Below are 27,181 nucleotides of genomic sequence, written 5' to 3'. Positions count from 1 at the left end.
TGCAACATGGAGTATGTCATGCTTTACATAAAAATTAACAACAACAAAAAAAGGGCACATCACTGCAAGGTCCAGTTCTCATAGAAACAGTAGGTATCCAATCAAATATAAAATTTGTAGTTTATAAATTAGATCTTTTATTTCCAGCAAATGTTCATGTATAGATATTTGTATGAACAAAAATACTGAGACGAACAGAAATGACTCAATATCAAAAGTAACAATAGTTGGTATCTGGTGTGGCCGCTAGCTGCATTTGATTATTTTCTTCATCAGCCCTTTTAGACAAGAATGCACAGCTGCGAGAAGAAATGACCATGTTGGTCAAGCTTCTGTAATGTTTGTTCAGGTGTCAGCTTATATATATATTTGCAGACAGTGGTAAAGGTGTTATACTTCATTTCTTTATCGCATCATGACATTTGGCCTACAGAGGATGTTTGTCGCCCCTTCACCTAAAAACGCTACTCGGCCTGCAGTTAAAACTGGTCTAGACTAAACGTCTTTGGTTCCATCTTGTGTCCTGTGACGCCTTTTGATGAACTTTTTCCTGTTGCGGGTGGTAACCACATTCTGTTTGGTATACTATAATGACTAGTGATAGTGACTTAAGCGAGAGGGGGGTTAGGCGCCAACATTTTTCAGAATTATTACATGTAGTTGGCTTAACCTGCATGTCTGTGTGGGTATGCGATAATGACAACAGACTACCCAAAAACCTTATAAGCATTTTATTAAATGATACAGATGCTGCATGAGCATTGTTTATTACTGCCTTGCTGAGGACAAGATTAGAGAGGGGCAGAGCTCAGTGATCATCTGGATGGTAGAGTGCCTAAACATGCTCTTCTTTTCAACTTGCATTGCATAAACCAGGGAGCTGAGACAATCTGATAAACCTCTCACTCTACATATATACAATTTTAACTTAAAATCTTGATTGTGTGTCAACACATTTACTTTACTTTCAAGTCCATCCAACATTTCTGAAATATTCAACATTTGCCCAAAATTCCATGATGAAATGTACATTAACAAAATTGGTGAGAATACCCAAGTAATCTTGTTAAAAGAAAACATTATAGCAAAGGAACTGTATTCCTATATTTAAGATATAATATATATTCTGTACTTGAGCACATACATTTGCTAGGTTGATTTGCAGCATGGCTGTATCAGTGAAAATAAGGTTTGTTCACAAATTTCAGTAAAACTATTCGAAGGGACATGTGCATGCACAACAGAAATGCCAATTTGAATGTGTAAAAGTGAAAAGCAAAAATGGGGGGGGGGAATATATATAGCTAAAAAGGCAAATACATTCTGAAGAAAGATCGTGTGCTTTTAAATAAGCTTTTCATTTATGGTGGATCAGTCTTCATCACTTCCAAAGCCTTCTTCATCTTCCATTGCCACTCCCTGAAACAATCTAGAGCAGAAAATAAATAAACACACAAGTTAACAAACTTTTAATCATCTGAAATCAATTATATATGACTTTAAGACCAGAAACTGTATTTGCCAAGGAAGGACACTCCAAGGACACCACTATGTGATAGTGGGTTCACACAGTACATCTTACCATTATAGAAAGAGAAGAAACTTGTACACCTCACCTTGACTTAATTTATACACAGTATAGAATGTCTGAGTGTGTTTACATAAACAAAAACACATTTTGTAGAATGAGCTGATCTAAAATCAAAGCAGGGTTAACATTACATAAACCCTGAACTCTCAGTTGATTAACCCAAACATTGCTTGCTCGTGGTTATCGGTTCCAGAAACACAGTCTGCCGTTAGTTCAGTCAACTCAGAGTTTGAAATGAGTATCTATTGAGACATTCTTAATAGAGTGCCAATTCCAGGAGTCACTATGGGAATAGATGCTAAGAAGAGTGAATTTGTTTAATGGCAGTTCACATTATTTGTGCATATCACAATCTACTGGACTGCTGTGCAATCATTTTCTTAATCATCTTGTTATCACTGAATAAGAACCATGTCAATGTTTTATCAGTTGCTCCTGAGCCTGCTGTATTAGACAGGCTCTATGAGGATAATGACACAGCGACATCAAATGCTACATTCTGGAATCAGTAGTGGATGTAGTGCTTGGCTACTCCTCAGAGATGGCAATCAAGGAACTTCCTCCTATCCAAAGTGGCCATGGGTCAGCTTCAATCACGCAGAGAAGTAATATCGACAGATGCCTCCAAGACCAGCTGGGTTGCAGTCTGGCACACAGGGGAGTGTGGGTGGAATGGTCACTGCACAAAGCACAGGAGCATAAAAATCTGCTCGAGATGCGTGCAGTTCGGCTTGCATTAAAACATTTCCTCTCTGTCCTACAAGGTCATTATGTACTTGTGCGCTCAGACAACCTGTGCACCAATTTTCATGTAAATCACTGGGGGCACCAGGTCATCAACACGACTTGCTTTCACACATGAGCTCTGGACATGGGCACTGTCCAATCCTGCTCCTGGAGGGCCACTGTCCTATAGAGTTTAGCTCTAACCCCAATTAAACACACCTGAACCAGCTGATCAAGGTCTTACAAGGCATACTAAAAACTTCCTGGCAGGTGTGTTGAGTGAAGTTGGAGCTAACCTCTGCAGGACAGAGTTTGGACACCCCTGCTCTAAAAGCAATGCACCTGCCAAGTGTGAAAAATGGCACAGCAGATGCCTGAAACCTGGCCGATCAAGACTGCATCCAGAGATCCAGAGTTCCAAAGGCATATGGAAAACATCTTGCGATGCACAGGTGGATCTGTTTGCCTCCGCAGATACAACTCACTGCCATCTATGGTTCTCGGAGCATGACCAGGACAGCCCACTGGGTCAGGATGCCTTTGCACACTACTGGCTAGACCTATTGCTGTATGCTTTTTCACCAGTCCCTCTCATCCATGCACTACTGGACAGAGTCCAGAGAGAGAAACACTGCATTCTCCTGGTAGCTCTGCGGTGGCCATCACTGGCATGGTTTCCCCTTCTGCTGTCACTCCACACCCCACTGGAGACTTCTCCTATGGAAGGACCTTCTATCACAAATGGGAGGGCAGGTACGAACCCTCGGCCGGAATTTCTACAACTGTAATTGTGGCCATAGGGTGTCTTCATGCACTTCACATGTCAGACTCAGCTTTACATAAAAGAGCCTCTTTAAACAGGGCAATGTACGAGAGCTGATTAAAGATATTTCAGGACTGGTGTCCATAAAGGTCACCAGTCAAACCCACTATCCTGTTCAACTGAGTCAGTTTGTAGGCCCCTACAATTGCTGTTTAAAGTGGGGAAGTCGGCATACACTCTTAAAATCTATGTGGCTGCGATCTTTAGTCAGAGACTTCATTGAGGGTTCCTCGCTGGGTTCACATAACCTACTAAGGGCCTTTCTCAAGGGAGTGAGGAGTCTATGTCCAGCCCGATTGTTTGAAAAACCACTGTGAGATCTTCCCACAGTTCTGGACTTTCTTTGTGCCCTTTGATCAAGCCCCCCTTAAGGGTCTCTCATTAAAAACTTCCTTTCTCCTTGCTGTCAGCGAATTACATGTGCTTTCTGAGAGCCCTTCACATCTCCATGACACAGGTGTTAAGACCTAACCCAACATTCTTGATCAAGGTCCTCACAGTGGAGTTCCTAAACCTACTGATTTATCGGCATGCACTGATAGCAGTGATCAACAACGCCTGCTGTCCCCTGTCAGAGTTTTGAGCCACTGTTACAGAAACAGACTGGGGGTATGCTGTACAGATCAGCTCTGTTTTTCTCCACAGCCAAATGGGGTTTCCCACACTTTAAGCAGTGTTTCTCCCACTGGGTGTACTACTGTATCTTCCAACATACCTTCTGATGTTCATTCATGTATATTTTGATATATAACTAGTAGTAAAGAGGAAGAGATGATCAGTTCAGGTGCGCTTCACATGAAAGAGTGCCAAAACGTAATTTATTTGAATTTTGAAATAAAATGAATTTGAAAGCTGAGACTTTTTTTTCATATCAAAACTAACAAAGCTTACCGCAATTATTGGATGAGAGGTGCACTACAAACAGTGTTTAGTGAAGTTTTGTTCACGCATAAACAGCATAGAGTAAAAGATTGATTCTTGGGATTTAAGAATCAATATCTGTTCATCAGAATGAGAATCGATATTTTCAACCCAGCCCTAAATGTAAATGTCCACTGCTATAATTGACTAATATCTTTACATATAAAATAAGTGCAGACATGTGGAAAAGTTACTACATTTTACTTCACTCTCACAGCTGCCGAGATTAAGACTATTGGTGTAAGACATTATCTGGGTGTCCAGAGTGGTCTTGTGGTTGAAGTTGATCAAAATTGTGGTTAAGCAGGCATATAATTGGTCTGTGGACAATGGCAGTGGCATGGTCTCAGCATTTTAAGAGGTGAGGTTGGTCAAAGTGGGTAAGCGGGTGTATAATTGGTCTGTGGACAATGAGTAGGGTGTCCAGGGTGGTCTTGGGGGTGAAGTTGCTCAAAACAGTGCCAGTGCACAGCATCAAAGAACCAGTGTCCACGGCCACATTTAAAATATGCTATGATGCCACCTGTTCATACTCATGGGGCTTCAGTGGTCACTTTGGCTACTTTCTGGAGTGGTTTTTGCATTAAAACGTGTCAGGGTACCAGAGTGAAATCAGGGTAATAGGCAAAAATTGTGTGCTGATCACAAGAATCCTTCATGACTAAAGTTGCCCAATAAACAGTTTAGGACATTAGCATGTCCTTGTTGGGTTACTAAGCATTATCATATAGACTGTGGATGTAATGGCATTAGCTCTGGAACACATACGCTTTTCGAAGACAGTATATGAAGGAACTCACTGGTTATAGCATGGTGAGCTGGGGTTGTTGAAGTGGCTATAGGGGTTCACTTTGCTGAGAGCTCCTAGACAGATCCAGCAGAAATACTTCTGACAGGAGGAACAGGTCATCTTGTTACAGCCATGTACCTTCTACAGAAATGGGAAAAATGAGAAGAGCACTTTCAGTCAATTCGCTCATTGTCTTGTGTTTTCCCTGAGAATCTACTTAAACTGCACACCTTTGCACAACACACCATCTCAGTTTGCAGAAGGTTCTGACATTTTTTCTTCGTTTTTCATTGTAATGTTTCAACGAGGATAAGGCTTTTTACAAAAAACATTTTTAACTTTTGACACTATTGTCCGAAATTCAATTTATGTCATATAATCTGTGGTTTATTCCAATTCCAGATTAGATGTGCTTGCTAAATATGCTATGCTTGCACTGCCTTCAGTGCTTTTCCCCGAATTGTTGCTTGCAGCTATATTTTTCTTCTTCCTGAATGGGAGTCATAGCAGCCCTATAAGCTGCATATAAGAAAATGATGAAACTTAGCAAACTTATTGGGGTGGCCATGAATATACCACTGACCAACTCTTGGGTCTCGAAGCACCAACTCTGCAGAACCAGTTAAAAAATCTTTTGAAAAACTTTGTCCAGTAAATTAAATACATCATTGAATTCTTAAAACTTCAGTTTTTTTGTGGTTTGTTTGGACTGTTTTTTTGTGTATTTACGGACTACTTCAACCAGGACTGATTCAATACCACGTTCACTTGCGACATGAAGGTTGCGGGGTCGACTCCCCTGTGGTTCAAAAGTCAACTATGTACATCATGTGGTTTCTGTTCTTCTCTTTCTCATTTGTTACCGCGGCTCAAACCAAGATAAACCAAAATCAAACGATCCCGGTGTATTTTCCGGAATCTCTGTGTGAAAGGGGCTTTAGTCATTCGGATAACCCACCTAGTATATTTTGAAAATATGTAGCATACATGCTTAGTACTGACCTCTATATTAGAGCCACAGCAAGGGCACTGTTTAGTGTTACTCTTCAGCCACTCTGTGCTATAAGACTCCTCCACTGCCTTCTGAATGACCCGTTTTCCAAAACGCTTTTCAAGGAACTTCTTTACCTCCTCACTTGCATTAATATACTCATCCCGCAAACTGCGAAGCTCATCTGTTAAAGAAAAGCACACCTTTTGAACTGTGCAGAGGAGAACAAACTCACAGAGTGCCTGTAGCAAGAAAGCTGGTCACTGAGCATCCAATAAACTTATGGAAACACTAATATGAGAAACAGGAAACAAATTAGCTAGCGGTGACAACTCAATAGGTATAAATATACTTTATCTTACCAGTAGTCGCTATGCAGTTCGAAAGGCCATGATAGCTTCTCTTACAGAGGGTACAGAAGGCATATCGGCAAGAAGGACAGATGCCCATGGTGGAGTCAGGCTCTACCATAACAGCCATACAGCAACTCATGCGGGGGCAGTACACAACATCCGCCATGAGGTCCAGACTTGACTGCAGCAGAAGACGATCGTAGCGGGCAAATTCATCTTCACCCACAAGAAGTTTGACCTATTATATGAGCAATGTCCCAAACCATTCGTTCAGTTCTCAAAAAAGGGTTAGTTCACCCAAAAATGGAAATTCTGTCATTAATTACTCACCCTCACAGAATTTTTTTGGGTGAACTAAGCCTTTAACACATTTCACCTGTTTTCACACACTGTTTTTTGCAAAACTGCCATCAATTTACATAGGTTTAACCATGTTCTCATTCATAAAACACAAACGCAAAATATAATTACCTCAAGTGTCACAATGGGAACTTATTTTACTATACTGTAATAGACAGTATACTGTAATGTGTTGCATACCGAGTTCATGTTCAATTATTTGGTATTTGAACATTTCTTCTCTAATGCTTTTCATCTACTGTAAGATCACTTTATAGTAGTGTAATGAAAATGAATTTTTCCTAAAGCTCATTGTTGTATTTTACTGTTTATGTGCTCTTTCATTTATGTTGTATACTGTAATAGACATTGAGCTGCAAAATTATTCCAGAATTCCAATTAGAGGTTTTTATTACAGTGTTATGAATTCTAGGAAGGAAAGTAGTCTGTGTGTTTGTTAGGTTTTGTGTTATCTGAGGCCAAAGTTTGATTCTGACAAAAGAGAATACGTTTGACATAATTCTGTGTGTATTTTTCCATTCAAGCATAAGACATGAAAGAAAACTCAATTCAGTACTCGAGCGCTGTCTGTGAGGCGGCTTTCTGTGTGCACACTCAGAGTCTATCAGACAGCCTCGAGTGATGAATTAAGTTCACGTCTGTGTCTTCTTGTGCTTAAAACTGCTTTAAACCGGCAAGACTTGAAAATATGTACAAATAATAAACTAATAAAAACGCGGGCCATCGGCAGTCCTTATTGTCGAGCCCTATATTACCTATTCATAGCTCACACAATGACACAATCATACAAAAAAAAGACAAAAGATACCTGTGTCGGAGTGGCCATGGACATACACTTTGGCTCAGGGCAGTTAAGGTACTGAACTTTGCCATCTCTTATTTGGATCTGAAAGTATTCCTTAATGCAGGCCTTGCAGTAAACATGCTGACACTCTTTGAAGAGCAAAGAGTCGGATCCCAGCTTCTCCGAGTAGCAGATGCCACAGCAGAACACCTTCCCATCAAACACCTTCTGCTTCTGAGCTTCGTCAAAATCCAGCAGCTGAGTTAGTATATCTGTGTGAGGGTCAACTTCTTGAACAGCTCTCGGGTCTAAATCTTGTGGTTTACTTTTTTCTCCAGAAATGCCTACTGCTTCTTTCTGACCAGATTCACATTGATGCTGACTGCAGTTGCTTTGGATTTCAAGCGGAGACTGGATTCCCAGGAATTCAAGAGTCTCTTCCTTTAGGAACTGGATCCAGGTAAAAAGGACCACATTGCCTTGGTTCTCCTCCCAAAGCTCATCCAGTCTCCTGCAAAGTGCAGTGATCTGATGGAGTGAGAGTGGAAGATTATCTATAAGATTATTATAGAACGCCACATATCAATAACATCAGAAATACTATACTGCAGCAGAAAAATAATTACGTGACGTCTGCACCACTAGCGTCACCAAACATAATGACCCAAACATTTCTGGAGATCATTGGAGCTTGAGTGTGCACGTGACTGATGGCGCAAAAAGCAAGTTACAAACGCTGAATTTTAGGATTGATTATTGTAAATGAAAATCATAAATTATACCACTGTAATGCTTTAACGTGGACATGTCCACATCACCGTCGCCAATAAATTGATTCATCTCGATTCGTGGATCAATTCTGAGATTTTCCGAAAATATTGCGATTCTCTCTTGAATCGATTCTGAGCTCATGAAGAAGAGAGCGCTCGTGCGTTCGGTTATGTACTCAGAATTAGGGCTGAAACTATTAGTAGACATTATCGACAACGTCGACAATAAAAAAAAAAGTTGTCGACAAATATTATATACAGATAAGACAGATCAGGTTACTTTTGATAAAAAACAAAGTCTTAACTTTTAAATTCTGTCAATTTTACTACAGGATTCAAACAATACATGTGGTTTTGGCGCTGTTTAATGTGGAGTGGCAGATCGCTGTAGCGCCTCAGGTCATGCGGCACGTGAACCTATTATCTCTTCCTCTTTTCTGCTATTACAGCACGAAATAAACATGAAGGAATATTAAAAAGTATGTTGAAAAATACAGTACAATTTACTGAAATGAATCCAGCTCTAATGTAATCACTTAATCAGAGTTTCAACCGCAGAAAGATGTCAGAAAATGTTATATTTACCTCAGGAAAGCCATTCAGTGACCATAAACTCGATAGCTAGTAAAAAGAAAAAAAAGAAATCTAAAGAGGAGCATTTTTCAGAAATTTTTGCACAATATCACATATTCATGTTTTTACTCTTATTAAAAAGTTATTACAATTCCCAAACTTAATAAAAACACAGTACAGCATTTTAACAGTATTTAATATTGTGCAAAAATTTCTGAAAAATGCTCCTCTCTAGATTTCTTCTTTTTTTTCTTTTTAACAAATTCATTAAAAATACACTTTCAAAAGCTGAAGTGATTTCCTTGTTTTAATTAGTAGTTAAAGTATAACTCAGTATTTTAACTAATTGCTAGTGGAATAATCGAACAAAGCATACTGATTAACCAGTATAATAATCGATGAGTAGTCGATTAATCGTTCCAATAATCGGTAGATTAATCGATCATCAAAATAATCGTTTGTTGCAGCCCTACTCAGAATGCTTTTATGATGCGAGATTAATGTAAACAGCCCACTGCAAATTCATTTTATAGAAGGTTCAAGTGGTGCGTGTAAGGAATTGGAAGCAAGCAGACGGCAGTTTGTAAAGCACAGCGCCATCTGCTGTTAAAAACTAAGCTCAGGATCGATTCAAGAGAGAATCGCAAAGCATTCGGAAAATTACAAAATAAACATTCTTCAATCAGTACATTTTTACTTTTAATACTTAGTACATTAAAAATCAAGTACTTACAAGTAAAATTGAAAAGGAGTACTTAATACTTTTATTGGAGCGATATTTTAATAGAGTATCTGTACTTTTACTCAAGTATGTGTACTAATATGTGTACTTAATCCAACCCTGCACATTTCAGGACATCACTAAATAGGACTCACCTGGACTCTTGTGAGCCATTTGCAGCTTATAGTAAAGATGGGCGACGATACTGAAGGGTAATCTGCAGGGAGTTCAAAACTCAGAACCAGTGGAGGTAGAAATGATATGTTATACTCTGTGGATGTCTGTCCTGAAAAAAAAAAAAAAACAATGTGTGTGTTTAAACTACCTCTATGACTATGTTAGAACAAGGTTTAAATATAAAAAAAAAAGTGTCTCACCCTTGACTAGCAGCTTGAAGTTAGGAGGAAGCTCTAGGCACAGATGAATCTCACCCTCGTTTCCTGATTCCACCCCGTGAAACTCCTCTTCATCATATATGCTTGTTAGAGCAAGCAGTTCATCTTTTTTCGCTTCCTGGTCGTCTGACATTTGAACATTCCTGAAATTATAATGAAATCATTTGTTTATATTTTGTAAAGCATCTTGAGGATTGGAAATAATCTTAATCAGGGTGTCAAACTCAGTTCCTGGAGGCCACTGTCCTGCAGACTTTAGCTGCGTTCACGCCATGTCATAATTACCATCATCTCACGATGACAACACGTGACATGTGAGATTTGAAGCTGTTCATGTGCTTGGACTGGGAATTATGTGCCACCACCATGTTGCCCAACTGATAAGAGCTGCCGTTTCTATTGCATATGAAAAACATCAAACAGCAAACGAAACAAAAATGGAACGAAACCGTGCTTCTCATTTGAGCTGCACAGCACGGGCAGTTTATCAGCTCGGGGCAATATTAAGCTCAGAACAGGGCTGCGTTCAGCCCCGACAAAACGTTGCAAAACGTTTTTTAAATGGAAACAGTGGTGCCTTAAACACCCTGTTCTGATGACGCAAGAGTTGCAACTATGGCAGCTGAGAAGGCCATTCTTTGTGTTCTTATTGAGGAATTTTCAGAGCCTGATGAAATCGGTATAAATACGTGTTTAATATTGCAATATACGCTCGATGTTACAGTTACTGCCCTTGCCATCTAGAATAAAAGAGAACACATTTGTGAACGACTTTACTTGGACCCATTGTGCGAGCTCTCTTTTATACCGCATGGTTTATATACATGTTGCTGCTGATTGGGCTGACATTTTTGACACACCCACCAAACAACAGAAAACTTCTCAAACCCCGTTGCACACCTTTTCTAGGAAACATGTCGTTCAACCCGGAACCCATAGCAAAACGTTACGCACCGGTTTGAGCTTGAACGTGCACCTGGTTTACTTGCTGGCTGATCTTTGATCACGTGACACCTTTAAGTAAGAAAGCAGTTGAATTCGGCACAGTATTAATAACATTGAACGCCGACTCAGTATTGGCCGAAGCGGAACACGTGAGCAGCACGACCCATGCATGTTATGCTGACGCAGGAGCCGGCCAATGATGAGTCGGCATTCGGATGTAAACAAGGAAGCCTGCACTGAGTTCACTACATCAACTACATATGACAACGGTTCAAATTGGTGAATAAAGTCATTATTTTTTGTTTTGTTTTTGCACACAAAACGTGCATAACATTAAGGTTGAACCACTGCCAAAATGATTGTCAGTAACGGAGTCGGACACTGATGGAGAGACTCAGGAAGAAGTTACAACTTTTAGAATGAAACTGGACGTTTCTGAATGGTTAGTGGATAAATTTATGTAGTTGCTGTGGAGTTGATTCAACTCATCCATTAGCATGTGCCTTCATTTTAATCTTTTGTGCAAATCCAGCGTTGAATTGACCCTCATTTGTGAAGCAGTCCAGCGTAAAATGACGACATGACAACAACACTCTACTACAACAGCTCTTCCTCTTCTCTAAAGCAGCCCAACATGGCCTCGCCCCCTTTGTTGCATGTGGGGGCGGGGTTTATGTAAATTTTAGGGTTAGAGATGTCACCATCCCGGGAAGAAGCTCATTGTAGTCCCTACCAGCCATTTGTTGTAGTCCTTAAACATTTCTGTAAAAGAAAATATTCCCCTTTGCATTGAACTTTGAGCGTCGTAACTTTGCAGATGTTGTTTATGATCAAATATAACATTACACACTAAAGTTAAAAAAAACAAACAAAAAAAAAAAAACAGAATTTACACAAACGAAGGTTATGTCAAAAGTACATACTCTTGAGTTGACTCAAAATTAATGTACTCACCCTTACACTTGTATGACTTTCTTCTGCAGAACACAAAAGAAGATATTTTCAATAATGTTGGTAACCAAAATGTTTTGGTGACTACTGACGTCCGCCGTACCAAATCAAAACACTTCTCCAGATGTACTCTTTTTATGTTCCCCAGAAGAAAGGAAGTCATGCAGGGTTGGAACAACATGAGGGTGTGTAAAGAATTAAAAAAAAAATATATATATATTTTTTGGTGAACTCTCTCTTTAATACTTTGTCTTTACCTTGATGATCCACACTTAATGTATTTATGTTTTGTGATAGTTGTTCCTTATTAAACTGCCCAATTATCCAGGTCCTACACATTCTTTGATCTTCTGTTTATCAGATTTCTACATATTTGACCTTCTTTTAACTGTGACTATATGACGTTGAAATCCATCTTTTGGATGGACACTAAGGACAATTGAGGGATTCATACCAGTGTTATTTTTGTTGACGAATAATTTGTCATAATTTTCGTCAATGACATTTTTTTTTTACGGACGAAAACGTAACTAAATGTAACCTAAATAAAAATGCGTTTTGAATGACTAAAATCTACTCTAATTTTCTTTAGTGAATAAAAAGGAGATGAAAATGATAGAGAGGGACGATATCCAGTCAGGGCTGCTGTCAGCGTGTAGAATCAATGGTTCGGAGCGCCAACGTCACGTGATTTCAGCAGTTTGGCGGTTTGACACGCGATTTGAATCATGATTCGATATGCTGATTCATAACGCTCCGAAGCTTCCTGAAGCAGTGTTTTGAAATCGGTCATCACTAAATGAGTCGTTATTTTGTTTTTTTGGCGCACCAAAAATATTCTCGTCGCTTTATAATATTAATATTGAACCACTGTACTCACATGAACTGATTTAAATATGTTTTTAGTACCTTTATGTATCTTGAGAAAGGAAATGTCATTGCTCCCTATGTAAGCCTCACGGAGCCATCGGATTTCAACAAAAATATCTTATTTTCTGTTCCGAAGACTAACGAAGGTCTTACGGGTGTGGAACGACATGAGGGTGAGTAATAAATGACATTATTTTCATTTTTGGGTGAACTAACCCTTTAAGCATGAGTGATATAAATGTTAAGTCAATGCAAAGACGCGATAGACATCCTGCGGCACGATTCGCGTGAACGACGTGGCGTAACTTGAGCTTTTCGGGCGTTTGACGCGCATAACGTGTGATTCACGCGACTTGAAAAATCTGAACTTTGGCAAAAATTCGTGCCGCGGTAACTAATCAGGAGCTTGCTCTAGTAGTGATGTGATTATGACGTAGCGAGCGGAGGCAGAAATCTGAAACAACAATGGAGGACAAAATCATCGTCGCTGTATGTGGATACCCGGAGCTGTACGATACATCTTCGTACTTTTATAGAAACAGGAATAACAAGGATCTTGCTTGGAAAAAAGTGAGTGAGGAGGTCGAACAATCTGGTAAGTTGTAAAAAACGCTCTTTACTCAATTTGAGCTATATATATATATATATATATATATATATATATATATATATATATATATATATATATATGTATGTATATACACACACATACATATTGAGACTACAAGCTAGCTAAAGCTGGCAAATTGAGCTTATTCGCCGTATTTCAGCCTTCCATAGCACATAAGCGCAGCTACCCTCTCAACAAAATCCATGTCAGCCATTTCGCAACGAGACCGGAGCCGCCTGGCAGAAGCCCCTCCCATGACGCAAATTCGCGTCTGTTGTGAAGTGAATTTCACGCACGAATGAAGCGAATTTCACGGTCGAATGAAGTGAGTAAACTCAAAATGTTCAAGCGTCCAACTACGCGCGAATAGCGCGATTTATTCGTGCAAGTCGCGTCTGATGTGAACGCCCCATAAGAACATTATTTAACACATTATTCAATATATTTTATAAGTATAAGTGTTATTATAGTTAACTAAGGCTAAAACCATAAAAAAAAAACTTCATTACTTGAAATAAACGTTAACTGAAATAAAAAAATAAATAAAAAATGTAAACTTATTTTATTTCATCTAGTTTCTAAGCTTTAGCTTAACCTGATGTACTAAAATAACTAAAACAGAAATAAAAAAACTATTTAAAAGCAAAAACTAAAAGACAAACACACAAATTGCTAAAACCTTTAACTAAAATTACAATGAAAGCAGAAAAACTAAAAATCAAATCTAATTAAAATTTTAAACAAAAAACTATAATAGTACCCTGACAAGTCCTGAATTGAGCTCTCTTTCGTGTCTTTTTGCACTTGAACGGTCAAAAAACAGTCACTCTTACATGAACAAACAGTTTGGAGAATATCAGATGTACAGGTGCTGGTCATATAATTAGAATATCGTGAAAAAGTTCATTTTTTTATTGTAAATTATTTAAAAAAATGAAACTTTCATATATTCTAGATTCCCTACATGTAAAGTAAAACATTTCAAAAGTTTTTTTTTTTAATTTGTTGATTAGAGCGTACAGCTCATGAAAGTCCAAAATCCAGTATCTCAAAATATTAGAATATTTACATTTGAGTTTCATTAAATGACCATCCCTACAGTATAAATTCCGGGTATCTTTTGTTCTTTGAAACCACACTAATGGGGAAGACTGCTGACTTGGCAATGGTCCAGGAGACAATCATTGACACCCTCCACAAAGAGAGTAAGACACAGAAGGTCATTACTGAATGGGGTGGCTGTTTACAGAGTGTATATCAAAGCATATTAAATGCAAAGTTGACTGGAAGGAAGAAATTGGGTAGGCAAAGGTGCACAAGCAACAGGGATGACCGCAAGCTTGACAATACTGTCAAGTAAAGCCAATTCAAACACTTGGGAGAGCTTCACAATGAGTAGAATGAAGCCGGAGTCAGCGCATCAAGAGTCACCACACTCAGACATCTTCAGGAAAAGGACTACCAAGCCACTTCTGAACCAGAGACAACGTCAGAAGCATCTTACCTGGGCTAAGGAGAAAAAGAACTGGACAGTGAACAGTGGTCGAAAGTCCTCTTTTCAGATAAAAGTAAATTTTGCATTTCATGTTGAAATCATGGTCCCAGAGTATGAAGGAAGACTGGAGAGGCACAGAATCCAAGCTGCTTGAAGCCTAGTGTGAAGTTTCTGAAGTCAATAATGATTTGGGGGGGCGTGACGTCTGCTGGTGTTGGTCCATTGTGTTTTATCAAGTGCAAAGTCAATGCAGCCATCTTCCAGGAGATTTTGGAGCACTTTATGCTTCCATCTGCTGACAAGCTTTATGGAGATGCTGATTTCCTTTTCCAGCAGGACTTTAGCACCTGCCCACAGTGCAAAAACCACTTCCAAGTGGTTTGCTGAGCATGATATTACTGTGCTTTATTGGCCAGCCAATATGCCTGACCTGAATCTATGGGATATTTTCAAGAGAAAGATGAGAAACAGTCGATCCAACAATATACAGATGATCTGAAGGCTCAATAGTGCCTCAGCAGTGCCACAGGCTGATCACTTCCATGCCACACTTCACTGATGCTGTAATTTGTGCTAGGAGCAAGTCATTTGCTGTAATATGTCCTGCCGATCAAGTATTGAGTGCACAAAAGAACATACTTTAAAGAACTTGAACTTTTCTGTTTTGCAAATCCATTTTTTGATTGATCTTAGGAAATATTCTAATATTTTGAAATACTGGATTTTGGACTTTCATGAGCTGTACGCTCTAATCATCAAAATTAAAAAAAAAACTTTTGAAATGTTTTACTTTACATGTAGGGAATCTAGAATATATGAAAGTTTCATTTTTAAAAATAATTTATAATAAAAAAATGAACTTTTTGATGATATTCTAATTATATGACCAGCACCTGTATATCAGCAGTGGCGCCTGCAGCCGTACGGCTGTATGCACTGTGCGTACCATGAGAGGGCGCTCATTAATGCCGTTTTTATTTTTTACATAATTTTTAAAATCTTTCTGTGTACACTCACGACATATTAAGAAAGCAAGAGAGAATGAGAATAAATAAAGGTGTGCGTTTGTGTGTTGTAAAGTCAAATGTATTTATGTGCGTGCATGGGTGGGCGTGGGGGATATGGGTGAAAAGAAATCTGATTGGATAGTTTAGTTTCGTCACTTTTTCCACACATAAAAAATATTACAGATTTAACAAAACAAGCTCAACATGTTTAAACGCTCTCTAAAACAGCTAAACTTGATTGAAACATTTGGTTGTCTTACATGAACATAAACAGTTTAGAGAATATCAGATGTATATCAGTGTATTGGATCTGTGTATTGTTAGAGAAATGCTTAATGCACTACGATTTAACTCAACTAAGTCTACTGTAGATTTAGTCGACTAAAATCTTATGATATTTAGTCGACTAAAACTAGACTAAAACTAAAACAATTTCCGATTACTAAAATATGACTAAAACTAAATCAAAATGTGCTGTCAAAATTAACACTGATTCATACACAACTATTACAAAACGTAAAAACATTAATTGATGCTCAAGAAGGAAACAGACTAGGTAAACTTCTGATCAGTGTGTAGAACAGGATGATCAATGTAAATTGTTCTTATTTTAAAACAATTTACACCGACCATACTGCTAAAAAACATAGGAGACAAATGGGGTATGAAAACATGCATTAAATGAGTCAGTCTGTTCACCTGCTACAACATTTGTAATGTGAAATCAAAATTTAGGTGAATTATAGTGAATATATCAGTAAGATAATTGCATCCTGAACATTTAAAGGGAGATATTGGGACCCATAGCAAGTCAGTCCGACTAAAAGGAACCTACTGTAACCACTGGAATATGAAAATAACATTTAGGTGAACTATAGCCTAATGACTTTTATTCTTACAATAATTGAGTACTGCATTCGTATAAAGGGAGGTACTGGAAAAGTCTCACCTGTAATAAGTCTAGCACCTCATTGTGAGCCTAACAACAACCGTTTATAATGTTAAAATGTGTTGTTTTGTTACATATTTTTGTTAAAAACTCGCATACGTGTTGTACTGTATGGAAATTGCAGATGATACCTTGAGGAGCATAGTCGAACATCCAGCGAATCTCAAAGACGAATCTAATATCTTTACGACGCTGTCATCCTACGAACACGGTCCAACTGATTGTGGAGTTTAGTTATTTCGCTTTTTTTAATTATATGAACTGCGACCTATTAAGATATTAACTTGTAAAACACGTACCTTGCCCTGTGCCTGATGTAACTCCAACAACTGCCGCTTCTTCTTCTTTTGGTTTTATGGCGGGTTGCGAACCAACATCATAGGTGCAGACCGCCACCTACCGTCATGGAGTGGGAAGAGAATGAATTCACTATACAGGTGCTGGTCATATAATTAGAATATCATCAAAAAGTTCATTTTTTTATTATAAATTATTTTTAAAAATGAAACTTTCATATATTCTAGATTCCCTACATGTAAAGTAAAACATTTCAAAAGTTTTTTTTTTTAATTTTGATGATTAGAGCGTACAGCTCATGAAAGTCCAGTATTTCAAAATATTAGAATATTTCCTAAAATCAATCAAAAAATGGATTTGCAAAACAGAAAAGTTCAAGTTCTTTAAAGTATGTTCTTTTGTGCACTCAATACTTGATCGGCAGGACATATTACAGCAAATGACTTGCTCCTAGCACAAATTACTGCATCAGTGAAGTGTGGCATGGAAGTGATCAGCCTGTGGCACTGCTGAGGCACTATTGAGCCTTCAGATCATCTGTATATTGTTGGATCGACTGTTTCTCATCTTTCTCTTGAAAATATCCCATAGATTCAGGTCAGGCATATTGGCTGGCCAATAAAGCACAGTAATATCATGGTCAGCAAACCACTTGGAAGTGGTTTTTGCACTGTGGGCAGGTGCTAAAGTCCTGCTGGAAAAGGAAATCAGCATCTCCATAAAGCTTGTCAGCAGATGGAAGCATAAAGTGCTTCAAAATCTCCTGGAAGATGGCTGCATTGACTTTGCACTTGATAAAACACAATGGACCAACACCAGCAGACGTCACGCCCCCCCCCAAATCATTATTGACTTCAGAAACTTCATACTAGACTTCAAGCAGCTTGGATTCTGTGCCTCTCCAGTCTTCCTTCAGACTCTGGGACCATGATTTCAACATGAAATGCAAAATTTACTTTTATCTGAAAAGAGGACTTTCGACCACTGTTCACTGTCCAGTTCTTTTTCTCCTTAGCCCAGGTAAGATGCTTCTGACATTGTCTCTGGTTCAGAAGTGGCTTGGTAGTCCTTTTCCTGAAGATGTCTGAGTGTGGTGACTCTTGATGCGCTGACTCCGGCTTCATTCTACTCATTGTGAAGCTCTCCCAAGTGTTTGAATCGGCTTTACTTGACAGTATTCTCAAGCTTGCGGTCATCCCTGTTGCTTGTGCACCTTTGCCTACCCAATTTCTTCCTTCCAGTCAACTTTGCATTTAATATGCTTTGATATTTCACTCTGTAAACAGCCACCCCATTCAGTAATGACCTTCTGTGACTTACTCTCTTTGTGGAGGGTGTCAATGATTGTCTCCTGGACCATTGCCAAGTCAGCAGTCTTCCCCATTAGTGTGGTTTCAAAAAACAAAAGATACCCGGATTTTATACTGTAGGGATGGTCATTTAATGAAACTCAAATGTAAATATTCTAATATTTTGAGATACTGGATTTTGGACTTTCATTAGCTGTACGCTCTAATCAACAAATTTACAAAAAAAAACTTTTGAAATGTTTTACTTTACATGTAGGGAATCTAGAATATATGAAAGTTTCATTTTTTAAAATAATTTACAATAAAAAAATGAACTTTTTCACGATATTCTAATTATATGACCAGCACCTGTATACTATTTTTGTAACCCACTAATCCTAATAAATTTCATGATTTCATGATCCCTTTAACTGTTGATCGAAATGCCAATAGTTCGATGATCTCTGTGAACCCATAAACCAGTGTCCATATGGTTTTTACCTGATCTCGATGATTTATAAAGTTGTAGACATTTGTAATGACATTTTATAATAAATGGTCTCTTATTGGCCTGACTATCCACGTCCTCCATAAAATGCAAAAACAATCCCTACAAATTAATAAAAGAACACATATTATACAGACACTTACATTTAATGATATTTGATGATTTGTGGATTCAATTTCTTTATTAAAACATTAAATAAAACATTTGCAACTGGGTTTTAAAAGGTGTTTTATACAAGTTTTCGTTGCATTTACACTGTTTTGACCAGCAGGCGTCACCAGCGCGCGGTGATTCGAGCGCTTCGAAACAGTGAATCATTTTGTGAAGCAATTGGTTCAATTGATTCGGAGTTTCGAAAAGCTTCGTTTCTCATCTCCTCCCATCCCATCTCTCCCGGAATGTCCGGGAGTCTCCTGCATATTGATAGCGGCTCCCTGACGCCCGCAAATGATATACAATATCCCGGAAATCGAGCGAGCGAGAGAGAAAACATGTTTGCACCTGCTGTCACAGGTATCATCACGCGTTTCAAATGCGTCTTCTGTGACCACTTGCGCTAGGATATCCTTATTATAATAATAATAAGGATATTTGAAACCTAAATCCTGTTAAACAAGCCTGTTAATCTTATATAATTTACTCTGTAGCTATACTCTCTCCTGTTTAAGAAGATTTTGCATTATGTTAATTACACGCATTGCAAGCAGCTTTTCTTTTTCACTTGCTGAACAGTGAAGAAGCACATGCTCCATTATTGTCTCTTTGCAGTAGGCCTACATTTATTGTCCTGGTTCATGTTTTCCTATTATAAATAGTGAATTAAGACCTGAATGCCCTATATTTAGACGAGTAATGTCAATATGTGGGTGTCCTAAAGCTTGTTTAGCCAGTATCAACAATTTCATTACCACTTGCTGTCCAGAAATTACAGGATTAACTGCAAGTTATGGTTTCTGAATAAACTGAGAATTGCATATAGGCCTATTATATCATGTCTTGTTGAATATGTTAAAACTGAGAGTGCATATCACCACATTTAGAGGGCCATAAAACATTTTTATCAGATACAGGTTGCACATTGCTGAAAACAATGGTAGCCCTTATTATGTTCATCCCTAAAGGGAAATTATTAAGGGGTTATTTTTTTCATTTTTCTGAGCCATTTTGTTCTTAAGTTGAAGCAGCATCACAATATGAGACTACATGTCAACGTCATCAGTTTCTGTGCATTTCCGCATTTTTGTGAAAAGGAATTCTGTATGTCCAATCACTGTGCTGTGTTATGGACAAGACAGTATTACAGCACATAATTAAATTTTTTTCGTTCTATGGCAATGACTTTGCATTGATAGGTCAACAACTGAAACATGGAGGGTTTGCAATACAGATGTTGTCTTATTTACAACATGGCAATGTGTATCATTTGTACGAAGCATGACATGCAGGAAAAAAATAGTAGGCTAAATCGTGCGTACAATTTATTAATTCGTTCCCTCGATTTACTAAAAGGTGCGCACGATTTACTATTTCGTTCCCTCAATTTACTAAAAGGTGTGCACGATTTACTATTTCGTTCCTTCGATTTACTAAAAGGTGCGCACAATTTACTATTTCGTTCCTTCGATTTACTAAAACGTGCGCACGATTTATTAATTAGTTCCCTCAATTTACTAAAAGGTGCGCACAATTTACTATTTCGTTCCTTCGATTTACTAAAACGTGCGCACGATTTATTAATTAGTTCCCTCAATTTACTAAAAGGTGTGCACGATTTACTATTTCGTTCCCTCAATTTACTAAAAGGTGTGCACTATTTACTATTTCGTTCCTTCGATTTACTAAAACGTGCGCACGATTTACTATTTCGTTCGCTCGATTTACTAAAACGTGCGCATGATTTATTAATTCGTTCTCTCGATTTACTAAAACGTGCGCACAATTTATTATTTTGTTCCCTCAATTCACTAAAAGTTGCGCACAATTTACTATTTCGTCCCCTCGATTTACTAAAAGGTGCGCACGATTTACTATTTCGTTCCCTCGATTTACTAAAACGTGCGCACGATTTATTAATTCGTTCCCTCGATTTACTAAAACGTGCGCACGATTTATTAATTCGTTCCTTCGATTTACTAAAAGGTGCGCACGATTTACTATTTCGTTCCCTCTATTTACTAAAACGTGCGCATGATTTACTATTTCGTTCCCTCGATTTACTAAAACGTGCGCACGATTTAGTAATTCGTTCGCTCGATTTACTAAAACGTGTGCATGATTTACTAATTCGTTCTCTCGATTTACTAAAACGTGCGCACAATTTATTAATTTGTTCCCTCAATTTACTAAAAGGTGCGCACAATTTACTATTTCGTTCCCTCGATTTACTAAAAGGTGCGCACGATTTACTATTTCGTCCCCTCGATTTACTAAAAGGTGCGCACGATTTACTATTTCGTTCCCTCGATTTACTAAAACGTGCGCACGATTTATTAATTCGTTCCCTCGATTTACTAAAACGTGCGCACGATTTATTAATTCGTTCCCTCAATTTACTAAAAGGTGTGCACGATTTACTATTTCGTTCCTTCGATTTACTAAAAGGTGCGCACGATTTACTATTTCGTTCCTTCGATTTACTAAAACGTGCGCACGATTTACTATTTCGTTCCCTCGATTTACTAAAACGTGCGCACGATTTATTAATTCGTTCTCTCGATTTACTAAAAGGTGTGCACGATTTATTATTTCGTTCCCTCAATTTACTAAAAGGTGTGCACTATTTACTATTTCGTTCCTTCGATTTACTAAAAGGTGCGCACGATTTACTATTTCGTTCCCTCTATTTACTAAAACGTGCGCATGATTTACTATTTCGTTCCCTCGATTTACTAAAACGTGCGCACGATTTAGTAATTCGTTCGCTCGATTTACTAAAACGTGTGCATGATTTATTAATTCGTTCTCTCGATTTACTAAAACGTGCGCACAATTTATTATTTTGTTCCCTCAATTCACTAAAAGGTGTGCACAATTTACTATTTCGTTCCCTCGATTTACTAAAAGGTGCGCACGATTTACTATTTCGTTCCCTCGATTTACTAAAAGGTGCGCACGATTTACTATTTTGTTCCCTCGATTTACTAAAACGTGCGCACGATTTATTAATTCGTTCCCTCGATTTACTAAAACGTGCGCACAATTTATTAATTCGTTCCCTCAATTTATAAATCATGCGCATGATTTATAAATCGAGGGAACGAAATAGTAAATCGTGCACACGTTTTAGTAAATCGTGCGCACAATTTAGTAACTTGAGGGAACAAATTAGTAAGTCCTGTGAACGATTTAGTAAATCGAGGGAACGAATTAGTAAATCGTGTGCACGATTTAATTTTTTTTCTTGCATGTCATGTGCGGGGCTCCATACATTTGCGTCATCTGAGGCAGCGGCAAAATCGTAAAAAGCTGGTATGAGCGACTTTATTCCGTGCTGTCGTCTCCGCCAGTTTCAAAACATGTCTCTGTTATATTGTCATTTTCTGCTCGTCCGTCTTTTGCAACAACACAACCTTGTTTCTGCAGCGACTTTCAGCCTGTTTCCTATAACAACGTCTGAGTTTTACATAACATGAGAAAGTCACATAAACCACGTAAAATCCGATCAGAGCAGTCAGAGGCTACGTTCAGACTGTTGGTCCAAATCCGATTTTTGTGCATATTCTATTGAAATCCAAAAAGCACATAAAAATGCAATTTTTACAAATCCATTTCGAACTACATTCATATGTGTTTTGAAATCCTATGCAAATCGCATTTTTGGAAACCCGTTTCAGTCTGACTGCTCTGATCTGATTTTGCGTGGTTTATGTGATTTTTCTCACACCATGTAAAACGTAAATGTTAGGAAACATGATAAAATTTGCTGCGGAAACAAGGTTGTGTTGTTGCAAAGTGCCGGACGAGCAGAAAATGACAATATAACGGAGACGTGTTTTGAAACCAGCAGAATAAAGCCGCTCATACCAGCCTCCTTTGTTTCAGGCGCTGCCTCAGAAGAGTAGTAGTCCAGCGCAGCGGATACACATTGTCATGTTGTAAATAAGACAACGTCTGTATTGCAAACATGCTGCGGTTGTTGTTGTTGGTGTATGCGGCATGGACACGCAAATCAAATCTGAACAGTTGTGATGCACAATGTGGACAGTCAATAATTTTTAGATCAGATTCCAATCGGATACACAAATAATCAGATTTGGATAGAAGGTGTGACGGGTTCTCAGAAATGCGATTTGAATAGGATTTCAAACGTCATATGCATGTAGAATGTATTTCATGTGATTTTTTTTTTTTTTGCCGTTCACACTTGCTAAATCTGATCGGATTTCAATCGGATATGCACACAAATCGGATTTGGACTGACAGTCTGAACGCGCCTTATGTCATTCAGTGTGTTCCATGAACATAGTGTCCTTGGAATACACAAAAAAATATAGCAGACATCTTGATTGAAATATTACACATTATATAGGATTCAGATGATGGGATTAAGTGTTACATTTTAATGGGTACCAGCTGATGTGGGAGGAAACAATGGGAGAAGGCTAGAACAGGTATATGGATTTATTACATTCAGCAAAATTAAGTGTTAGTTAGAATAACAAAGAAATAGATGAGACGAACAATAATCTCCAGATTTAGGTTAGGTTCCTGGCCCTCCACTGCTCTGCACATTTGAATGTCTCTCTTATTATCTGACACACTCTCATCCAATGAGCTGATGATCTGAATCAGGTGTGTTATTTATGGGAGACAATTGCTGCGTCCCAATTCACCTACTAATACTATGCCCTAAAAGTATGTACTGTTTTTGTGAAGATAAAGTACATACTTTCGAGTTTGTAGCAGACGAGTAGGCAAGCTTTGGGACATAGCCTACTACTTCATCATAATTGCACCTTTAACGGACACTCTGTTGCTTGATTACATACATCCTGTCACCATTTAAACTGTCCTGTCAATCATCTTGTCACACATTCAAATCATCCACATTCAATTTAATTTCCTACCGTTTCGGGGGGAAATGTAGTCGCACATTGATCTGCCAGTCGTGGGTCTTTCCATATCTTTTCGTCAGGTTAGATACTGATTATTAATCATTCAAACCCCTTTATCTAAACCCAATCTTCAGTCTCACACATTCATCATGTTTGTAGTTTTTTAACACTTTTTATTCGTGTTTGTAGTTCTAATCAAATCCTCATCCAACGTGCAATGGGTTGTGGGTAATATTAGCCGTTAGAGTGTGCTGGGATCTGCACTTCGGATTCTAACCAGGAAAAATAGACCATCCCTACAATTTGGGACGCACTAATTCAAATAATTTCTAATATTAGGACAGATAGTATGCTAATTTGAATCAAAAATTCAGGAAAACATAGGGAACATAGGATCTATTTTTTCCTCTATTGTGTGAATACATTTCAGTAGCATCTTTGTCATATTAATGTATTGTCAGTATCATAAGTGACATTTACAAATTTAAAATTCATCAATTCTGTCATTGTTGTGAAAAGGAACGACTCATTTTTGTGTGTGTGTGTGTGTGTGTGCGTGACAGACACGCCCCTTTTTGTGCAGTCAGTCAAGATGCCTGATTCATTTATTTTGTTCATGAACAACTGCTGTTGTTTCACAGTATAGTCAAGGTGATGACATTGCTACACACAACTTTAAGCACCATAGATGTTTTCACCACAAATGACAGTAAAACAAATTTTATTTCCATATATTTAGGGTTATGTTTTGTGCATAGTATCTTTGCATTGCACCCGCTTTTCCTTCTTGTTAAACAAGACTGACTCACATACTGAATGGATGAATGGCTTGCCATTTCTCGTTCAGTTTATAGTCTTAAGTTTCTTTAAGTTCCTTGGCATGACCAATATTTTTACATTCATATTGCCGAAGCATTTGCAATTTGATTCTGCAAAGCTGGTAGTATTCGTTTAGTAGTTCCAACCCGATGAAATGCACCTTCACAGCCCTCACTTGAAAATGATTGGCTCATGCTATATCAGGCATTTACAGGCAGGAGACACCACCAAAGAAGTCACACGCTTGAAAATAGAGCTTCAAAAGGGGAGAGACTTCAGTGAATAAGAAATATGAGTCAGTGTGTGAAAGTGATCCGTTCAATTAAAAGATTCTTTCAAAAACACTGACTCATTCACAATGACACATCACCACTGGGAATATCACAGGACTTTGGGAACATACACTATATTGCCAAAAGTTTTGGGACGCCTGCCTTTACGTGCACATGAACTTTAATGACTTAATCCGTAGGGTTTAATATGGAGTTGGCCCACCCTTTGCAGCTATAACAGCCTCAACTCTTCTAGGAAGGCTTTCCACAAGGTTTAGGAGTGTGCTTATGGGAATTTTTGACCATTCTTCTAGAAGCGCATTTGTGGGGTTAGGCAGTGATGTTGGACGAGAAGGCCTGGCTCACAGTCTCTGCTCTATTTCATCCCAAAGGTGTTCTATTGGGTTGAGGTCAGGACTCTGTTCAGGCCAGTCAAGTTCCTCCACACCAAACTCGGTCATCCACGTCTTTATGGACCTTCATTGTGCACTGGTGCGCAGTCATGTTGGAACAGGAACGGGCCATCCCCAAACTGTTCCCACAAAGTTGGGAGCATGAAATTGTCCAAAATGTCTTGGTATGCTGAAGCATTAAGAGTTCCTTTCACTGGAATTAAGGGGCCAAGCCCAACCCCTGAAAAACAACCCCACACCATAATCCCCCCTCCACCAAACTTTACACTTGGCACAATGCAGTCTTTTAAACTCTACTTCTAGAAACTGCTTGCAGTTTGTTACGTATGGTGCTGCATAGCCGCAGACCAGTCAGGGTGCCCATGCTGACCCCTGTCCACCACCGAAAGGGCCAACAGTGGGCACGTGAGTATCAGAACTGGACCACGGAGCAATGGAAGAAGGTGGCCTGGTCTGGTGAATCATGTTTTCTTTTACATCACGTGGATGGCCGGGTGCGTGTGCGTCGCTTACCTGGGGAAAACATGGCACCAGGATGCACTATGGGAAGAAGGCAAGCCGGCGGAGGCAATGTTCTGCTGGGAAACCTTGGGTCATTCCATCTATGTGGATGTTACTTTGACACGTACCACCTACCTAAGCATTGTTGCAGACCATGTACACCCTTTCATGGAAACGGTATTCCCTGGTGGCTGTGGCCTCTTTCAGCAGGATAATGCTCCTGCCACAAAGCAAAAATGGTTCAGGAATGGTTTGAGGAGCACGACAACGAGTTTGAGGTGTTGACTTGGCCTCCAAATTCCCCAGATCTCAATCCAGTCGAGCATCTGTGGGATGTGCTGAACAAACAAGTCCGACCCCACCTTGCAACTTACAGGACTTAAAAGATCTGCTACTAACATCTTGGTGTCAGATACCACAACACACCTTCTAGTCTAGGGGAGTCCATGCCTCGACAGGTCAGGACTGTTTTGGCAGCAAAAGGGAGACCAACACGATATTAGGAAGGCGGTCATAATGTTATGCCTTATCGATGTATTACAATGCTATTATATTTTGTGCAGGGAATTAGCTTATTTTGTTGTAAATAAAAAATCTTGACAATGTCGCTGCTAAAAACTAAATTACCTAAATACCTAATATTTGTGGTATTCCGCCACGTTTCACACTGACACACACACAACTTGTAAAGATTGGGGCCTAAAGAAAATCCAAAGCTTTCCAATCATATTTACAAATTTGTTGTGGCATTCATGTGAGTTCAACTTGGAAATATGATCGTTGTGACATGACTTGAATGCACCAATAGAACCTTGTAAAAATAGTTACGTTCCCCACTGCTCATAGTTTACCAGGGTTAACAATTAATCCTGAATATTCATAATCTGAAGGTTCACACTGTACATTCTTGTTTGCATAATTGCAGTGTCAACAAATGTATAAATACAGCAGGCAACTGGTTTAAATACCAGATAGTTTCACGCTTTTGCATCAGTGGGGGAAAAAATGTTGCCATGTAAATCGTCCTTGGCTGTTTTACAAAATGCAGAGTTTCCATGACTGTACAAAGCATGTAATAAGAGGCATGTGCTGTTCAGTTTGTTATTGGGTTTCTGTTGCTAAGCAATAAGCCTTAACATTCTAACAACACAATGTTTACATTTTACACGTTTGGCACCACAATGCGGGGGGTTCTAACAATGATTTACAACGGTGGGTTAAGCACATTATAAACAGCCCTTCAGAATTCATGTAGCCAAGATTCATTTATGTAGCCCTGAAAATGTTAGACACTACAAACAAGGCTATGGCATTGATGGTTTATTGTTTTTGAGATTAAAACATAAAATCAATACTTATACCCTGCCACAATGAATTCATTTCCCATGAATTACTTTGTATGG

General features: G+C 38.6%; 1 protein-coding gene across 3 annotated transcripts; it reads right to left on the bottom strand.

The window, feature by feature from the left end:
- Positions 1-716: 716 nt before the first annotated feature.
- rnf14 (ring finger protein 14) lies at positions 717-17,067 on the bottom strand. 3 transcript variants are annotated; one of them, XM_051878655.1, is made up of 9 exons: positions 16,925-17,067; positions 9,781-9,941; positions 9,559-9,689; positions 8,695-8,730; positions 7,364-7,867; positions 6,205-6,433; positions 5,854-6,026; positions 4,862-4,992; positions 717-1,429 (listed from the first exon to the last, which is right to left on the bottom strand). In XM_051878655.1, the coding sequence occupies exons 2-9, from the start codon at positions 9,929-9,931 to the stop codon at positions 1,372-1,374; spliced, it is 1,413 nt and encodes a 470-aa protein (XP_051734615.1). In that variant the 5' UTR covers positions 9,932-9,941; positions 16,925-17,067; the 3' UTR covers positions 717-1,371. The 3 variants fall into 3 exon arrangements, with proteins under 3 accessions (XP_051734615.1, XP_051734616.1, XP_051734617.1); XM_051878656.1 differs by having other exon boundaries at positions 16,757-16,949; XM_051878657.1 differs by lacking the exon at positions 8,695-8,730.
- Between the last annotated feature and the right edge of the window lie 10,114 nt (positions 17,068-27,181).

This window comes from Ctenopharyngodon idella, chromosome 21, assembly GCF_019924925.1.
Source record: "Ctenopharyngodon idella isolate HZGC_01 chromosome 21, HZGC01, whole genome shotgun sequence".
NCBI lineage: Eukaryota > Metazoa > Chordata > Actinopteri > Cypriniformes > Xenocyprididae > Ctenopharyngodon > Ctenopharyngodon idella.
The sequence above is the reverse complement of the archived record's forward strand: the minus strand, read 5'-3'. Positions and strand labels throughout refer to the sequence as shown.